The sequence below is a fragment of the Meles meles genome, chromosome 3 (genome assembly GCF_922984935.1).
Source record: "Meles meles chromosome 3, mMelMel3.1 paternal haplotype, whole genome shotgun sequence".
Classification (NCBI taxonomy): Eukaryota; Metazoa; Chordata; class Mammalia; order Carnivora; family Mustelidae; genus Meles; species Meles meles.
In genome coordinates, this window is record NC_060068.1 from 113,356,703 (window position 1) to 113,373,038 (window position 16,336).

Below are 16,336 nucleotides of genomic sequence, written 5' to 3' on the forward strand. Positions count from 1 at the left end.
TCTTTTTTCTGTATTCTTTTTTTTTCCCCTTAATTTCCCCACATGAGTGAAATCATACGGTATTTGTCTTTCTCTGACTTATTTCACTTAGCATTATACTTTCTAGATCCATCTATGTTGTTGCAAATGGCAAGATCATGACCTGAGCCGAAGGCAGAGGCTTTAACCCACTGAGCCACCCAGGCACCCCGATCATTCTGTTTTTAACTTTGGGGAACATCTGTACTATTTTCCACAGTGAATGTACCAGTTGGCATTCTTACCAACAGTGCACAAGGGTCCCTTTCTTGACATCCTCACCATCATTTTTTTCTTGTCATTTTGATTTTAACCGTTTTGACATGTGTAAAAGATATCTCATTATGCCTTTAATTTGCATTTCCCTGATTAGTGATGTGGAACATCTTTTTAGATGTCTTTTGGCCATCTGTATGTCTTCTTTTGGAGAAATGTGTTTATGTCTTCCGCCAATTTTTAATTGAATAATTTGGTTTTTTGGTGTTGAGTTGTAGAAATTCTTTTTATATTTTGAATGTTAGCCCTTTGTGAGATACATCATTTGCAACTATCTTTTCCCACTCAATAGACTTTTTTAATTTTGTTGATTGTTCCTTTGAGTACCAAATATTTTTAGATTGATGTAGTCACAGTAATTTATTTCTGCTTTTCTTCCCCTTGCCTTAGGAGACATACCTAGAAAAATGTTATGGCTGGTGTCAGAGAGATTTCTGCCTTGCTCTCTTCTATGATTTTTATGGTTTCAAGTCTTATATATGGGTCTGTAATTAATTTTGAGTTTATTTTTGTGTATTGTGTAAGAAAGTGGTCCACTTTTATTCCTTTGCCTGTGTCTGTTTTTGTGCCAGTACCATACTGTTCTGAATACTGCAGCTTTGGAGCGGATGTTAAAATCTGGGATTGTAATACTTTCAGTTTTGTTTATCTCTTTCAAGATTGTTTTGGATATTTGGGGTCTTTGTTCCATACAAATTTTAGGATTTTTTTGTTTTAGTTCTGTGAAAAATGCTGTTGGTATTTTGATAGGGTTTGTGTTAAATCTGCAGATTGCTTTGGGTGGTATGGGTATTTTAACAGTATTTTTTCTTAACAATCGATGAGCTTGGAATTATCTTTCCATTTGTTTGTGTCATCTTCAATTTCTAATCATTTTGTTACATTTTTCAGAGAACAGGTCTTTGACCTTCTTGGCAGAGTTTATTCCTAGGTATTTTATTCTTTTTGGTGCAGTTGCAAATGGGATTATTTCTTAATTTCTCTTTTGGTTGCTTCATTATAAGCTTACAGAAATGCAACTGATTTCTGTATATTGATTTTGTATCCTGCAACTTTACTGAAGTTATTTACTGTTTTAGTAGTTTTTTGGTGGACTCTTTAGGGTTTTTTATATATAGTATCATCTCACCTTAGTTACTGAAAGTTTTATTTCTTTCTTTCCTATGTGGATGCCATTCCTTTCTTTTTGTTGTCTAATTGCTGTGGCTAGGACTTCCAGTGCTATGTTGAATGGAAGTGAGAGTGGGCATCCCTGTCTTTTTCCTGGTCTTAGGGAAAAAGCTCTCAGTTTTTCACCATTAAATGTGATATTAGTTGTGGGTTTTCATATATGGCTTTTATTATGTTGGGCTGTGTTTCCTTTAAACATAACTTTTTTGAGGGTTTTTATCATGAGTGGATGTTACACTTTATCAGATGCTTTTTCTGAATCTTCTGAAATGGTCATAAGGTTTTTATCATTTCTCTTGCTAATGTGCTATGTCATGTTGATTGATCTGCTGCGAATATTGAACCACCTTTGCAACCCAAGAATAAATCCCAGTTAATTGTGGTGAATGATCTTTTTAATGTTTTTAATTTGGTTTGCTAGTATGCAGGGCTCAATCCCAGGACCCTGGGATCATGACCTGAGCCGAAGTCAGAGGCTTTAACCCACTGAGCCACCCAGGCGCCCCTGAATTGAGTCTCTTATAGGCATCATATAGGTGGGTCTTGCATATGCTAGTTCTAGATGCTGTATAGGGCACTTAATATATTTATATATAAGTACATAATGAGATACATACACATGCACACACACACACCTCTCTCTCTGATGTGTCACAGATACTTTACTGATTAGGTAGGGTTTTTCTCTCCATTAAATAGATAAGCTCAGAGAGGTCAAGTAACTTGCCAAGGAGCAGGATTTAAATTCATGTCTATTTAGTTTTAAAGCCTTCGTTCTTTTTAGTTTTAGTTGATCATGCTCTTTACATTTTTGTTTAGAGATGGTTTTGAAATTAGCATATGTTCTCTTTTACAATGCCTTTGTTGATACTGGCAACTTGTAAAATAATTGGTCTTCAAAAATGGTGATTTCAGTCAGATTACTACTTCTGAAAACCTACCTGAATTCTTTCACATGGAAGAGTGACATACTGGTAACTGTGATAAATACCTTTAGGAGTATCAAAGTCCTTGGTGGATTACAACTTTGGTACTTGTAAGCAGTGAAAGCTCTAGAACCTGTTGGGAAATTAGGGGAAAGCAAGACCATAGAGAAAAAGAAATAGAAATACTTGGTTCTTTCATACTACACTACACCACTGTACAGCCTTCTGGTTCTAAACTCAAATGTTATTAAAAACTTAACTTCAGGGGCGCCTGGGTGGCTCAGTGTGTTAAAGCCTCTGCCTTCAGCTCAGGTCATGATCCCAGGGTCTTGGGATCGAGCCCCGCGTGGGGCTCTCTGCTCAGCAGGGAGCCTGCTTCCCTTCCTCTCTCTGCCTGCCTCTGCCTACTTGTGATCTCTCTCTGTCAAATAAATAAATAAAATCTTTAAAAAAAAAAAAAAGCTTCACTACATGAATACATTCTCATTTCAAAATAATAAACAGATGTTCATATATGTAGAGACACACACATTTAGTAAAATATAAAAGCTCCATTTGCATTTCTCCTCCTATCCCTTCTTCTCTCTGAAGAAGCCTTTTTTCATAAAAATATGTTAATGATAGGGGTGCCTGAGTGGCTCAGTTGGTTAAGCGTCTGCCTTCAGCTCAGGTCATCTCAGGATCCTGGGATTGAGCCTCATATCGGATCCCTTACTTGGTGGGGAGTCTGTTTCTCCCTGTCCATCTGCTGCTCTCTCACTTGCACTCTCTCTCTCTCAAATAAATGAATAAAATCTTTTAAAAAATATGTTAATGTCACTTAATGGAAAAAGGTTTTTTTTTATAAATACGTTACATAATGTTAACTGGTAATGTGTGTATTGTTATATTTAAGTGATTTAGTATTTTAAATTTTCTCAGTTTTAATTTCTTATATGGGAGAAAATTGATATAACTCACACAAAAGGCGTAAAAGGGGGTTTGAGATCCAGTTATTCAAAAACTGCTGTAATACATTACATCACTAGTAATGAACATTGTTGTAGACCATAATAATATAGAAAAACTCTGTGATTTGATAATCTTGGTGAGAAAAGCATAATACAAACGCTACAAGAACAGAAAACAGTACTGGAGAAAATGCAGTAAAATGCAAATCATTATACGAAGGTTATATTATTTTGAATTATTTCATACTTGGTTTTTTCAAAGATTTTTATATTATAATTAAACTTGTATATGCTGAACCGTCTTTTATAATATGAATGGGCATAATATCTCTATTTCAGAAACTCTGTAGTGATGCTCAAGTAAAAGTCTTTGGGAAGTGCTGCCAACTGAAACCTGGAGGAGACAGTTCTTCCTCACTGGATAGTTCTGTGACTTCATCTTCTGATGTAAAAGACCAGTGTCCTAAGTACCAAGTAAGGTCATTGATATCATTTATTTATTCATTCACTCATTTACAAATACTTGTGAGCACCTACAATGTGTTATGTACCATCCTAGGTACTGGGGGTATACCAGGAACTAGTCCTTACCCTTCTGGGGAGACAGGTAATTAAATAAGTAAGTTTATACATTTTGATAAATCTTAGGAGAAGTTCAGAAAATGATGGGCATAGGTAGTAAGGGGTAGTTTCTCCCTTTTATTTCCCAATTCAGATTTTTTTGGCTATCAGAATAATTTATTTTAGATACTTTTAAATTATTGAAATATGAATGCAAATATAGCCTGTATTATACAGCCTATATATACAGTGTGGCTGTAGTATGAAATTAAAGTATGATTGGGAGTATACATATGCAGAAATGGACATTTATATTTTTCAGAAATAATCTCTTTTAAAATACAAAGTTAAACAAATTAGTACCTAGTGGGAACTTCTGTATAAACTTGTTATATTTTACATATAACGTTAAGTGTTTGGTTTCATACCAAGTATGTGTCATCTGTGTGAATTTATTTGTGTTATCCAAGCTTGCATGAATGTATCACAAGTATTTCATATTTAGCAATATTAGCATGGAATTCTGGGTCTTTAAATTGTGTTTGGATGGGAAGTGACCCTTCTATCTGGTCATTGTAGCAGTGTATGTGAAAGAGCTCTGAGGTGTTTAGAATCTAGGTACTAGGAAGTACTATATAGTTGGCCCTGTCTTCCCGTTTCTCCTCCAGCTTACGCATGACAAATTAGTAAGTTCCTAATAGTGTTATGCTATGTGACATCATCATACTTATACCAGGTTGGATGTTTGCTGATTGAGTTGTGTAAATTTGCATTTCCTCCTACTGTAATGCAGTTAAAAATGAATATTAGCATATGGATCCAGATTGTAGAAATGCTGAAGCATCGAGTGATTGATTGCACCCTCATGTTGCATCAAGATCCGTAGAGATTTTCTTTTTTAAAGTTCAGATTCGTAGGCTTTGTGCCCAGATATTCTGATATAGGCTCAGTATGGTCCTGGAAATCTGCTTTTTTAGCAAGAAACATTGAATTATTGTAGCATGTAGTTCACTACACTTGTTAAATGTGATTTCGGGTAACTAGGACATTATCTTTGATCTACACAGATATTACAGATTAATAGCTTCCAGCAATTGGTACTTTAGAAAATTGACCTTTTAAGTAAGGGCCTTATTTAAAAAACAAAAAAAAACATGAAAGATAACAGCACTTTTTAAGTTATAAACTTTATTATAGATTATGTCACATAAAAATACATAACATGACATTCATGATAACTATTTGATATGTATTAGAGCAGGTAAGGAGAACCTTTACTGGAAAACTCTGGTCTAATACAGTAGAGACTATAGTACCTAAGAGAGAAAGAATAATATGTAAATGAATATATATAAAAACTAATACAAAAGTTATATATAATGAAATAGATTGCTATTTGAAGATTTTTTTAAGAAAGCTAGCAAATGCAAATATATAGTTTTTTTTTAAACCCAGATAGGCATTAAGCAAGCAAAGGAATCACATAAAAATAAAAATAGTAAGCAGATGTATTCCCTGTCCTCCACATGTAAAATGGGGGTCTTCAACACTTTATCAGAAGAGTCTTTTAAATATTTTTTAAAAAATCCTCCCAATTTTTTATTTTTTATGATGGAATGGCTTAGTGAAATTTATAAATAATACTCAACTACTATCTTACATAGTTATTTAGGTCCTCTTCCTTATCACTTGTTTTATTATATAACTGTGTAAATTAGGAATTGGATTATACCTAGGGATTATTTTGTTCATATGACAAGAAGTATGAAAGGCTGTCTAGGTATGCCACATGGGTTTCAGGATGGCTTTAGAAACCAAGGCATCCTTATCTTAGCCAGAGTTCATGTGTAATTGTTGCCTTTTGGTCCTAGTATGGCATCTCCATCTCCAGTGACTTCCATTTATATCATTGACCAGGCCTTATAAATGTGTAAGTTCTGAAAGGTGCTACTCCAACCATTAATTTAACCTTTTGGATGTAGAAACCAACTCTTGATTTGTCTACAAGGAAGGCTGTGAAATGCATTTAAAAAAAATAACTTTTTTTTTAAATTTTTGGTTCGGCACATTGCTGCCCTGAAACAAATTAGACTTCAGAAAATAAAGAATAAGGTATTTTTTGGGTAGTTAGTGATATTTACCACAGTACCTAATTAGTAACCAAATGGATGAGTTCAGTGTTACCTTTTTTTCTGAATCCTGTGATGACAAAGACATTTGAAGAAAAATGGAAAGGAGTAACTTTTAATTTGACTTCTTTGAGAACAAGACATTCTAATATTTTAAATAAGTCCTTTTAAAAAATACAAAATAGATATACATTACCCTGTTTATAGATACCTCTTTTGCACAGTAGGAGCAGTAAAAACTGTTCTGCATGTTCAGGAAATTCTATTTCTTATTTTCTGTTCTAGAGAAACGTTGCATATGCACATTATAATAAGCATTATTATAATAGCAAAAACGAAGAAGTAACCTAAATGCCTAGCAGTAAGAGCAGCTGTGGTATTTTCATACAGTAGAATACTATGTATTTAAAAGGAGTATTTGTATAACAGTATGGTTATATCTGTAACATATTGTGAAATAAAATCAAGTTATAGAACAGTGTATATATACAATGTAGAGTCACTTTTTAAAAATATGTAGTTATGTAGAATAACTGCAGCAAAGGAATTTTCAGAAAAATTCAATATTTGAAATAGGTTTAAAATTTTGCAGTTTTATTAATGTTCCGGTTATTTTTTTTAGGGTTCTCGGTGCTCTTCTGATGCCAATATGCTTGGAGAGATGATGTTTGGCTCAGTAGCAATGAGCTATAAAGGGTCTACCTTAAAAATTCATCAGATCCGGTGAGGGCTTTTCTGATTTTTCATAACCCATTTTAGAACATGTAATTTTTGAAGATGAGAGAATTTCCTGTAGTCTTCACACAGATGGAGCATGTTAGATTTATGGTGTTTTATGGGTTTCATGCTCCTTCACGACTGTTGTAACCATGCAGTGAAATCTTTGTGATTTATACCTTTTTTGGGAAGGGGGAATGGGAACAGGGAGAGTGGGAGAGAGAATCTTAAGCAGTCTCCATGCCCAGTGTGCAGCCTGACATGGGCTTAATCTCACAACCCTGAAACCATGACCTGAGCCAAAATCAATAGTATGACACTTAACCAACTAAGCCACCCAGGTGCCCAGGTATATTTTTATTTGTAATAAATTGAAAAGGTTTTTATGTTTTAGTTTTGATCTCTCTCTGTCCCTTTCTTTTTCTTCATAGTTCCCCTCCACAGCTTATGCTAAGCAAAGTTTTTACTGCACGGACTGGCAGCAGTATCTGTGGAAGTCTCAATACGTAAGTGTGATTATGAATGGTGGGAGAAATGAATTATTTAGGATGTGCAAAGTGTGAAAACTAACAGACTCCCCCCAAGGTGGCAGTTTAAATTGAGATTTTCTTCCATCCCTTAAGTTTGGAAATTTATGGAGGCCAGACTTTTTCTCTAGCTTTATTGAGATATAATTGACATCATATGATTACCATCATAGCATTAGCTAACTAACACCACCATTCTGTCAAAAAGTACCATTTCTTTTTTGCAGTGAGAACAGTTAAGATTTACTCTTTGAGCAACTTTCAAGTGTGTAAAATAACTATATTATTAGCTATAGTCAGCACGCTATACATTAGATCTCAAAACTTATTAATCCTGTAACTGATGTTTGTACCCTTTGACTGTTATCTCCCCATTTCCCCACTCTCAACCCGTGGTAACCACCACCCTGCTTTCTGTTTCTGTTCAGTTTTTTTTATATTACACATGTAAGTGATACTATATAGTGTTTGTCTCTCTGTCTGACTTATTTCACTTAGCATAATGCCCTTAAGGTTCATTCAGATTGTCACAAATGGCAGGATTCCATTTTCTCAAAGTCAGATAATGTTCCTCTGTGTGTGTGTGTGTGTGTGTGTGTGCGCGTGTCTGTATGGCATTTTATCCATTCATCTGTTGATAGACTCTTAGTTTGTCTCCATTTATTGACAGTTGTCACTAATGCCACAGTGAACATCTGAATGCAGACATCTCTCTGAGATCCTGACTTCAGTTCCTTTGGATATATATCCAAAAGTGGGATTCCTGTCACATGGTAGTTCTATTTTTAATTTTTTGAAGACCTTCACACTGTTTTCTCAGTGGCTTCATCAGTTTTATTCCCACCAACAGTGCACAAGGGTTCCCTTTTCTGGATACCCTGTCCACCACTTGATAATCTCTTTTCTTTTTGATGTTCGCAATTATAAAAGGTGTGAAGGTTATACCTTGTTATGGTTTGGTTTGCATTTCGCTGATGATTAGGGATGTCAAGCATTTCTTTCATGTACCTCTTAGCCATTTGCATGTCTTCTTTGGAAAATTGTTCAGTTCTTTTGAATATTAAAAGGAGGTATTAATTTTTTAGTCAGGTTGCTTGTTTTTTTGCTGTTAATTTGTATGAATTATTTATATATTTTGGATATTAACCCTTTATCTGATAAAGGATTTGCAGATTTTTTTTTTTTACCATTCCATAGATCGCCTTTTCATTTTGTTGGTTGTTTATTTGCTGTGTAGAGGCTTTTTAGTGTGATGTATTCCCATTTATTTATTTTTGTTTTTGTTGTTTGTGCTGTTTGTGTCATATCTAGGAAATTGCTGCTATGACCAATGTCAAAGAGCTTTTTCCCTATGGTTTCTTGTAGGAGATTTGCAGTGTTGGGGTCTTTTGTTTATATCTTCAATCAATTTTGAGTTCATTTTTGTGAGTGATTATCCAGTTTTCCCATCATCATTTATTGAAGGCACTATCCTTTCCCAGTTAAATGTTCTTGGGTCCCTTATCAAATATTAGTTGACTGTATATCCAGGGTTTTTTTCTGGGCTCTTGAAATTCTGTTCCATTGTTTTGCATGTTTGTTTCTATGCTAGTACTATAATGTTTTGATTATGTTAGCTTTGCAGTATAGTTTTTCTCAGGATTGCTTTGCTATTCAGGGTCTTTTGTAGCACCATACAAATTTTAGGATTGTTTTATTATTTCTGTGAAAAATCCCATTGGAATTTTGATAAGACTTGCATTGAATCTATAGATGACTTTGGGTAATATGGACATTTTAACAATATTTGTTCTTCCAACCTACTTTTTTGAGGGTTTATTTTTCACGGAAAGACGTATTTTGTCATATGCTCGCTTTCTCTCTTTCTCCCCCTTCGCTCCTCCTTTCTTCCTTCCTTCCTTCCTTCCTTGTTTAAGGTTTTTATTTATTTATTTGAGAGAGACAGTGTTAGTGACAGCATGAGTGGGGAGGAGAGGGAGAAGCAGGTTCTCCACAGAGCAGGAAACCCGATGCAGGGCTCTGTCCCAGGACTCTGGGATCATGACCTGAGCCAAAGGCAGACACTTAACTGACTGAGCCAGCCAGGTGCCCTGGTCATATGCTTTTTCTGCATCTGTTGACTTGATCATACGATTTTTATCTTTCATTCTTTTAAAGTGGTAATTCTCATTTATTGCTTTTTGTATACCGAAGCATCCTTGCGGCCCAATGATAAATCCCACGTGATCACATTGAATGATCCTTTTAATGTTCTTTGAATTTGGTTTGCTAATATTTTGTGGAGAATTTTTGCATTTATAATAGTCAAGAGAAGTGATTTGTAATTTTATTTTCTTACAATGTTCTTATCTGTCTTGGTGTCAGGGTAACACTGGCCTTGTAAGATGAGTTTGGGAGTGTTCCTTCTTTAATTTTTTGAACAGTTGAGTAGAATTGGCATTAATTCCACTTTATATGTTTGGTAGAATTTACCAAGGAAATCATCTGGTCTCCTTGGCTTTTCTTGTGTTGGAAGATTTTCGATGAATGATTCATTTTCCTTATTCATTATTGGTCTGTTCACATTTTTTATTTCTTCATGATTCATTCTTGGTATGTTGTATGTTTCTAGGAATTTATCCATTTTTTATAGGTTATTCATTTTGATGTGTAACTATAGCAGTCTTATGATCCTTTTTATTTGTATGGTATCAGGTGTAGTGTCTCATTTTTAATTTCATTTATTCGAGTCCTCTTTTTTCCTGGATTAGCTAAAGGTTTGATGATTTTGTCTCTTCAGAAAACCAGCTCGTAGTTTAATCAATCTTCAGTGTTATTTTTCCTTTTTCTATTTTTCTCCTATTGGCCTTTATTTCCTTCCTAACTAATTGTGGACTTTATTTTTTTTCTCAGTTTTTGAGGTATAATTCAAGATCATTTATTTGAGATCTTTTTGGCTTCTTACTGTAGACATTTATTGCTCTCACTTCCCTCTTTGAACTGCTTTTGTAATATCTCACAGGTTTTGATACACTGTGCTTCCATTTCTATTTGTTTCAAGGTATTTCTTGATTTGCCCTTTGATTTCCTCTTTGACGCATTGGTTGTTCAGAAGCATGTTGTTTAATCTCCACATATTTGTGAACTGTCCAGCTTTCCTTTTGTTACTGATTTTTAGTATTATACCATTCTGGTCAGAAAAGATACGTGGTTTCATTTCAGCCTTCTTAAATTTGCTAAAACCTGTTTCGTGACATATCATGTAATCAGTATTAGAAAGTATTCCATGTCCACTTGAGAAGAATTGTATTCTGCTATTCTTGGATATATCCGTATATGTATACATCTCTTAGCTCGATTTGGCCTAAGATACGGTTCAAGTCCAACATTTCCTTGCTGACTTTCTGTCTGGATGATCTATTAATTGTTGAAAGTAGAATGTTAAAGTCCTTTACTAGTTATTGCATTGTTGTCTCTTTACATATGTTAGTATTTGCTTAATATATTTAGGTGTCTCTGATGTTGAGTGCATCTGTATTTGTGATTGTTACTTGCTATGTCTTCTTGATGAATTGCTCTTCTTATTATGTGGCCATTTTTAAAGTTTCTTGTTACTGTTTTTGGATTGAAGTCCATTTTTTTTCTGATACAGGTATAGCTATCTCTGCTCTTTTTTTAATTTCCATTTACATGGATTATCTTTTTCTGTTCCTTCACATTGAGCTTATATATATCCTCAAAGCTGAACTGAATCTCTTGTAGGCAGCATAATGTTGGATATTTTTTTTATTCAATAAGCTGTTCTCTCTATGGAATTCAGATTACTTCTCACTTGAGTTTAGTTGAAGAATAGGAAATGTGCTTTCTCTTTCTCTAATTTGCTTCTGGAAGCTATATCTGGAAGTAAAATTTTGACAGCATTCCCATGTTAGGATGAGATATGGATTTACCACTTTGTAGTGACATGCTGAGTTAGCATCTATATATTGTGCTCTTCAGTTTTCAGATTGTAGAATTAACTCTGCAATCAGGAGTGGCATAGGTCACCTATGGTGGGGCACAAGACTACCACAGGGTGTTAATGCTAATATTAGAAAAGTGAGGCTGAAATAAAGGCAGGCCTGATACTAGAATCATGGGCTACATGCCAGAACTTGGTAAATGAAGGACTAGGGCTAAAGTGAGGTGTTAGTGGATTCCATTGATGGCCTGCAGGGTCCAGGTCAGAACACTGGCTAGCCAGAATCTGTGGGGTTACCCAAAGTCAGAAGGTAGCAGGGAAGCTACTCAATACTAGAAAAATTCTCAAAAGGTTCCGTTAATTGAAAATGCTTCAAAAAGACCTATCAGGGGTTTCATTAGCTAAGGTTTTAATACTTATAGCTCTTTATTAACGTTTCTTTTAGTAAGGAAGGAAAGGGAAAGAGATTTTTTTGCAGTATTATGGATGCTTAAAAAATAGTGATGTTAAAAGTGCTAATGTTCAAGATTTTTTTTTTAAGATTTTATTTCTTTATTTGACAGAGATCACAAGCAGGAAGAGAGGCAGGCAGAGAGAGAGGGGGAAGCAGGCTCCCTGCTCAGCAGAGAGCCTGATGCGGGGCTCGATGCGGGGCTCGATGCGGGGCTCAATCCCAGGACCCTGAGATCATGACCTGAGCCGAAGACAGAGGCTTAACCCACTGAGCCACCCAGGCGCCCCTAATTTTCAAGAGTTTAATACTAAAGTAGAAATTAGAGATCCTACAATGGAATCACTGGTTCTAGCTCTGATCCTCTCAGTTTCTTCATCTTTTCTAATTTTTTATTGGTGGTTTTTAAAATCCCTAGGAAGGATACTTTGTACTAAAAGCATAAAGTAGTTTTATTTTTGTTACTTTGAAAGATTTACTAGCAAAAGTGATCCAGTTCATTTATAATGTGTGAACTAATGATACCTTGATTTTTGTTCTTGTCTTTTTTTTATTCCTGCCTGAAGTTTAGGAAATAATTTCAGGTCCAAAATATAAGGGAAAGCTTTACAATTTAAATTGGGGTCAGTAACCTTTTTCTGTAAAGTTCTAAGTAGTAAAAATTTTGGCTTTGCGGGCTCTCAGTATGTCTGGTTTCTCAGCTCTACCATTGTAGCATTAAAGCAGCCATACACAGTACATACATGGCTGTATACATAGCATGGCTATGTTCCAGTAAAACTTTCTAAGAACAGGCAGCAGGGTGAATTTAGCCCTGAACAGGCAGCAGGGTGGATTTAGCCCTCAAGGTGTAGTTTGCCAGCCCCTGAAATAAGAATACTTAAAACTTTAAAAAAAAACAAACAGTTTTATACTTAAAATTTCATTGGGATATGCAAAGGATTGCTATAAAGAACATAAAATGAATTTGCAATTTATTGTTTCTTTTTCCCTTTAGGTTACAGGACAGTCTTGAATTCATCAATCAGGACAACAGTACATTAAAGGCTGATAATAACACAGTTATTAATGGACTACTTGGAAATATAGGTAAATGGTTCCTTTGGTTTTACAAGTTTTAAATAGGTTAACAGTAAAACAAGGATTTGCAGTTCGTTCTTGATAATGTAGACCTTTTAATAAGACCGCAGAGTTTGACATACTAGAAGTGGAAAAGGAATTTAAATTGGCAGTATATATAACATTTGTATTATTTGAAAAACATAATTGTTGTGTATTTGAACAATACTTTTTTTGTATCTGAAAAAGATCTGCCGAAGATATATCTGGTTTGTTTTTGTTTTTATCTTTGATGCATCTTTGAAAGGCACTGTCATTCATAAAAAAAGTCCTTACCTGCTTTTTTGAATATTTCAGCTAAAGAATACTGGTATTATACTTTCTCCATTCTCTCCTCTCAAACCATAAAAGTAATTTTGAAATGGTGCTCATTTTTGTGACCTGAATTCAGATAGATGAACAGATATTCAAATTTTATGTTCCCTTAAAGATTTATTAAAATAACAGCTTCATTATTGATTTGGGTAGTTGACTGTTGTTATTATTTAAGTTCAACATTCTGAAGTGACAAACTGTTCCTAAAATTTTTAATCATTTGTTTTACCCTACAGAGCTCAACTAAATTGATGCTGGCCATATTCCTGGTATGCAAATAACTAACATGCCAGAACGTGAACAGCAATTAGACAAGGATAATATTTCTCTATTTATTTAGTGAGAATTTTTATTTCAAATTGATTTTAATAAATATTAGTTATATAACTAGGAAAGAGTTTTTCTTCCAACTTGAACCATATTGTAATCTATTATTTTTTATAATTCATGTTCATTCAAGTGAGCAACCATTTATACAGCAAATAGTATGTGCTACTTACAGTGTCAGGCATGTACTTTAGAAAGTTTGCATATTTGGGGGAGCCTGGGTGGCTCAGCTGGTTAAGCGTCCAACTCTTGATTTTGGTTCAGGTCAGGATCTCAGGGTTGTGAGGTCAAGCCCCACGTTGGGCTCTGTGCTCGGTGAGTCTCCTTGAGATTTTCTCTCTCTTTCTGTCCCTCCCCGTTTGCATGCTCTTTTTCTCTGTCAAAGTAGATAAGTCTTTTAAAAAAAGAAACTTTGCACATTTTTTAGAAAAATAGAGGATTCCTGCTTTTTCGTAACTCAAATGATCAGTTATTTCATTGGTTTTAATAAAGTAAAAATGTGCCACAAAAATGTGGCATCTTTTTTCTTTATAATTTGACACTTTTCAAAGATCAAGATGTTAATTAAAACCTATTTTAATAATTCAAATCCAGGGATGCCTGGGTGGCTCAGTTGGTTAAGCGGCTGCCTTCGGCTCAGGTCATGATCCCAGTGTTTTGGGATGGAGTCCCGCATTGGGCTTCTTGCTTGGCAGGGCGCCTGCTTCTCCCTCTTCCTCTGTCTGCTACTCTGTCTGTCTCTGCTCACTCTCTCTGACAAATAAATAAATAAAATCTTTAAAAAAATAATTCAAATCCATTTTAATACAATAAATTACCTTATGGATGCTAGATATACTCATCTTCTGTGTTTTAATACAGGATAGGAAATTCATTTAACAAAGTACAGACTTTAAATAATGAGTGGCTTTTACTTGCACGTTTGTAATTGTGAATCAAGGATATCTGAGTACCATTTCTTATTTTTTTCACATTTCCAGTTAATTAGCAAATACTTATTGAGCACCTGTGTGTGCTTAAGCATTCTGCTAGGCCCTGAGGGTACAATGGTAAACCAGACACACTCTCTGCCTCAACAGATTTATAGTTAGTGTGAATTACACAAGAAATACAACAATTATAGTAGAGTGCAGTTAATTCTTGGACATGTTAAAGAGCATGGTGTGATAGAAATGAGGAAGAGTACCTAATCCAGTCCTGGAGAGTCCCAGACTTTTTTGAAGATAAAAGGCCTAACCTTGAAGGATTAACACTTTGTTTGCCAACAGAAACATTCTAGGAAGAAGCAGTTGTGTGTGCACAGACCTAGGAGCAAGAGATGATAGCATGAGAAAAGAATATGAATAGATTAGTGTTGATGGAGCAAAGAATAGGAGTAAATAAAGTTAAAAGAAATTAAAAAAAAAGTGAATAGGAGGTTTATGACAAAGGGCACTTTGGGCTGTAGTGAGGATTTGAACGTAAGCATTAAGGAGTTGGGTAGTAGTGAGGGTATGTTAGTTTTGGTCCTCTACCTTTTTAACAGGTGCCAAGACACGATTAAACATGCAAGGTTAATATTAGGAGAAAAGGGGACGCCTGGGTGGCTCAGTGGGTTAAAGCCTCTGCCTTCAGCTCAGGTCATGATCTCAGGGTCCTGGGATCAAGCCCTGCATTGGGCTCTCTGCTCAGCAGGGACCCTGCTTCTCTCTCTCTCTCTCTGCTTACTTGTGATCTCTCTCTCTGTCAAATAAATGAATAAAAAATCTTTAAAAAAATTAGGAGAAATGACAGTGTGAGAGGAAATGAGGCAGGGATCTAGTAAAGGTCAAGAGAACCATCAGATTGTGATCCAAGCCTGACCCCAAATGATCCAAGTCAGACCCCAAGCCTGACCCCAAATAGAAGATTGAATGGAAGTGTCCTATCCTACCATGCAGTGCATGGAAGGTTTGGTAAGGCCATTGACAAGTCTTTAAGTCACATGTCACATGTGTTCCCAAAATGTGCCTGCCTTACTGTTTCTGCTGTGATGAGTCACTGGCTAACAGTAGCCTATAGGGTATGTGGCCTTGCACAGACATCCCAGTAGATGTCAGAATACATCATCTTGGGGGTACTTAGTCAGTTATACTCCTTTTAGCTAGAGATCTTTGTGGTGCATTCTGAAGGTGACCACAGAGTTGTTGTCAGAATAGAGAAACATGATCAGATTAGCTTTATATCTTCAAAAGAGTATTCTAATTGCAGTGGGAAAGGATTCAAGTGAACTGATGGGATTGAGGAAAAGATCTGTATTAGAAGGGTTCTTCTGATAATCCAAATGTCAGGTAATGGAGACCTAGAGTAAGGCTTTCAGTGAGGACAGAGAGTTGTTGAGAGGTTCCTTATGGGAAATAGAGTGAACAGGACTTGGTAAATAGAGGAAGAAGGGAGGAGAAAGGAGAACTTAAGTGTGGCACTTTGCTGTATGGTTGTATAATTGCTTGGATATTGATGCCATTTATTGGAAGGAACAGAAGAAATTAGGAATTGGTAATTTTAGGTTTATGTATGTTGGAATAGAAGTATTGGTTGGTTATTTGAGGAAAGATATCCATTATAGTTCTTTAGTAGGTGTAGTGGTAGGTGCAATAACATAAAAATTAGTGAACATAAAATAATTTAAAAGCAATAGAGTTTTTTTTTGTTTGTTTGTTTTTGTTTGTTTCCAGTCGTGAAATTCGAAAGAGTGTTCCTCATTGATTAACAGTTTTTCTCCTTCTGGGAGTTCTGCCTTCTTCATCATGTGGTTTCCAAGGTTGTGCTCAGCTGCACAAAGCCAGTAGAAAGGAATTGAGTATGGAAAAGGCACATCTATTTCATAACCAACCTCAGCCAGAGCATGACATATATCAGTTTTGTTCAGGTTCTGTTAGTGGTAATTAATCA

The 16,336-nt window shown here is 35.3% G+C and overlaps 1 protein-coding gene across 2 annotated transcripts in view; it reads left to right on the forward strand.

Annotated features, from left to right (window-relative positions):
* FNIP1 (folliculin interacting protein 1) overlaps positions 1-16,336 on the forward strand; it is a 156,346-nt gene that overhangs the window by 73,397 nt on the left and 66,613 nt on the right. For both annotated transcript variants that reach the window (XM_046000279.1, XM_046000280.1), the window contains exons 3-6: positions 3,680-3,814; positions 6,653-6,753; positions 7,179-7,253; positions 12,663-12,754. In XM_046000279.1, the coding sequence (XP_045856235.1) occupies positions 3,680-3,814; positions 6,653-6,753; positions 7,179-7,253; positions 12,663-12,754 (403 nt within the window). The remainder of the gene's footprint in view (positions 1-3,679; positions 3,815-6,652; positions 6,754-7,178; positions 7,254-12,662; positions 12,755-16,336) is intronic.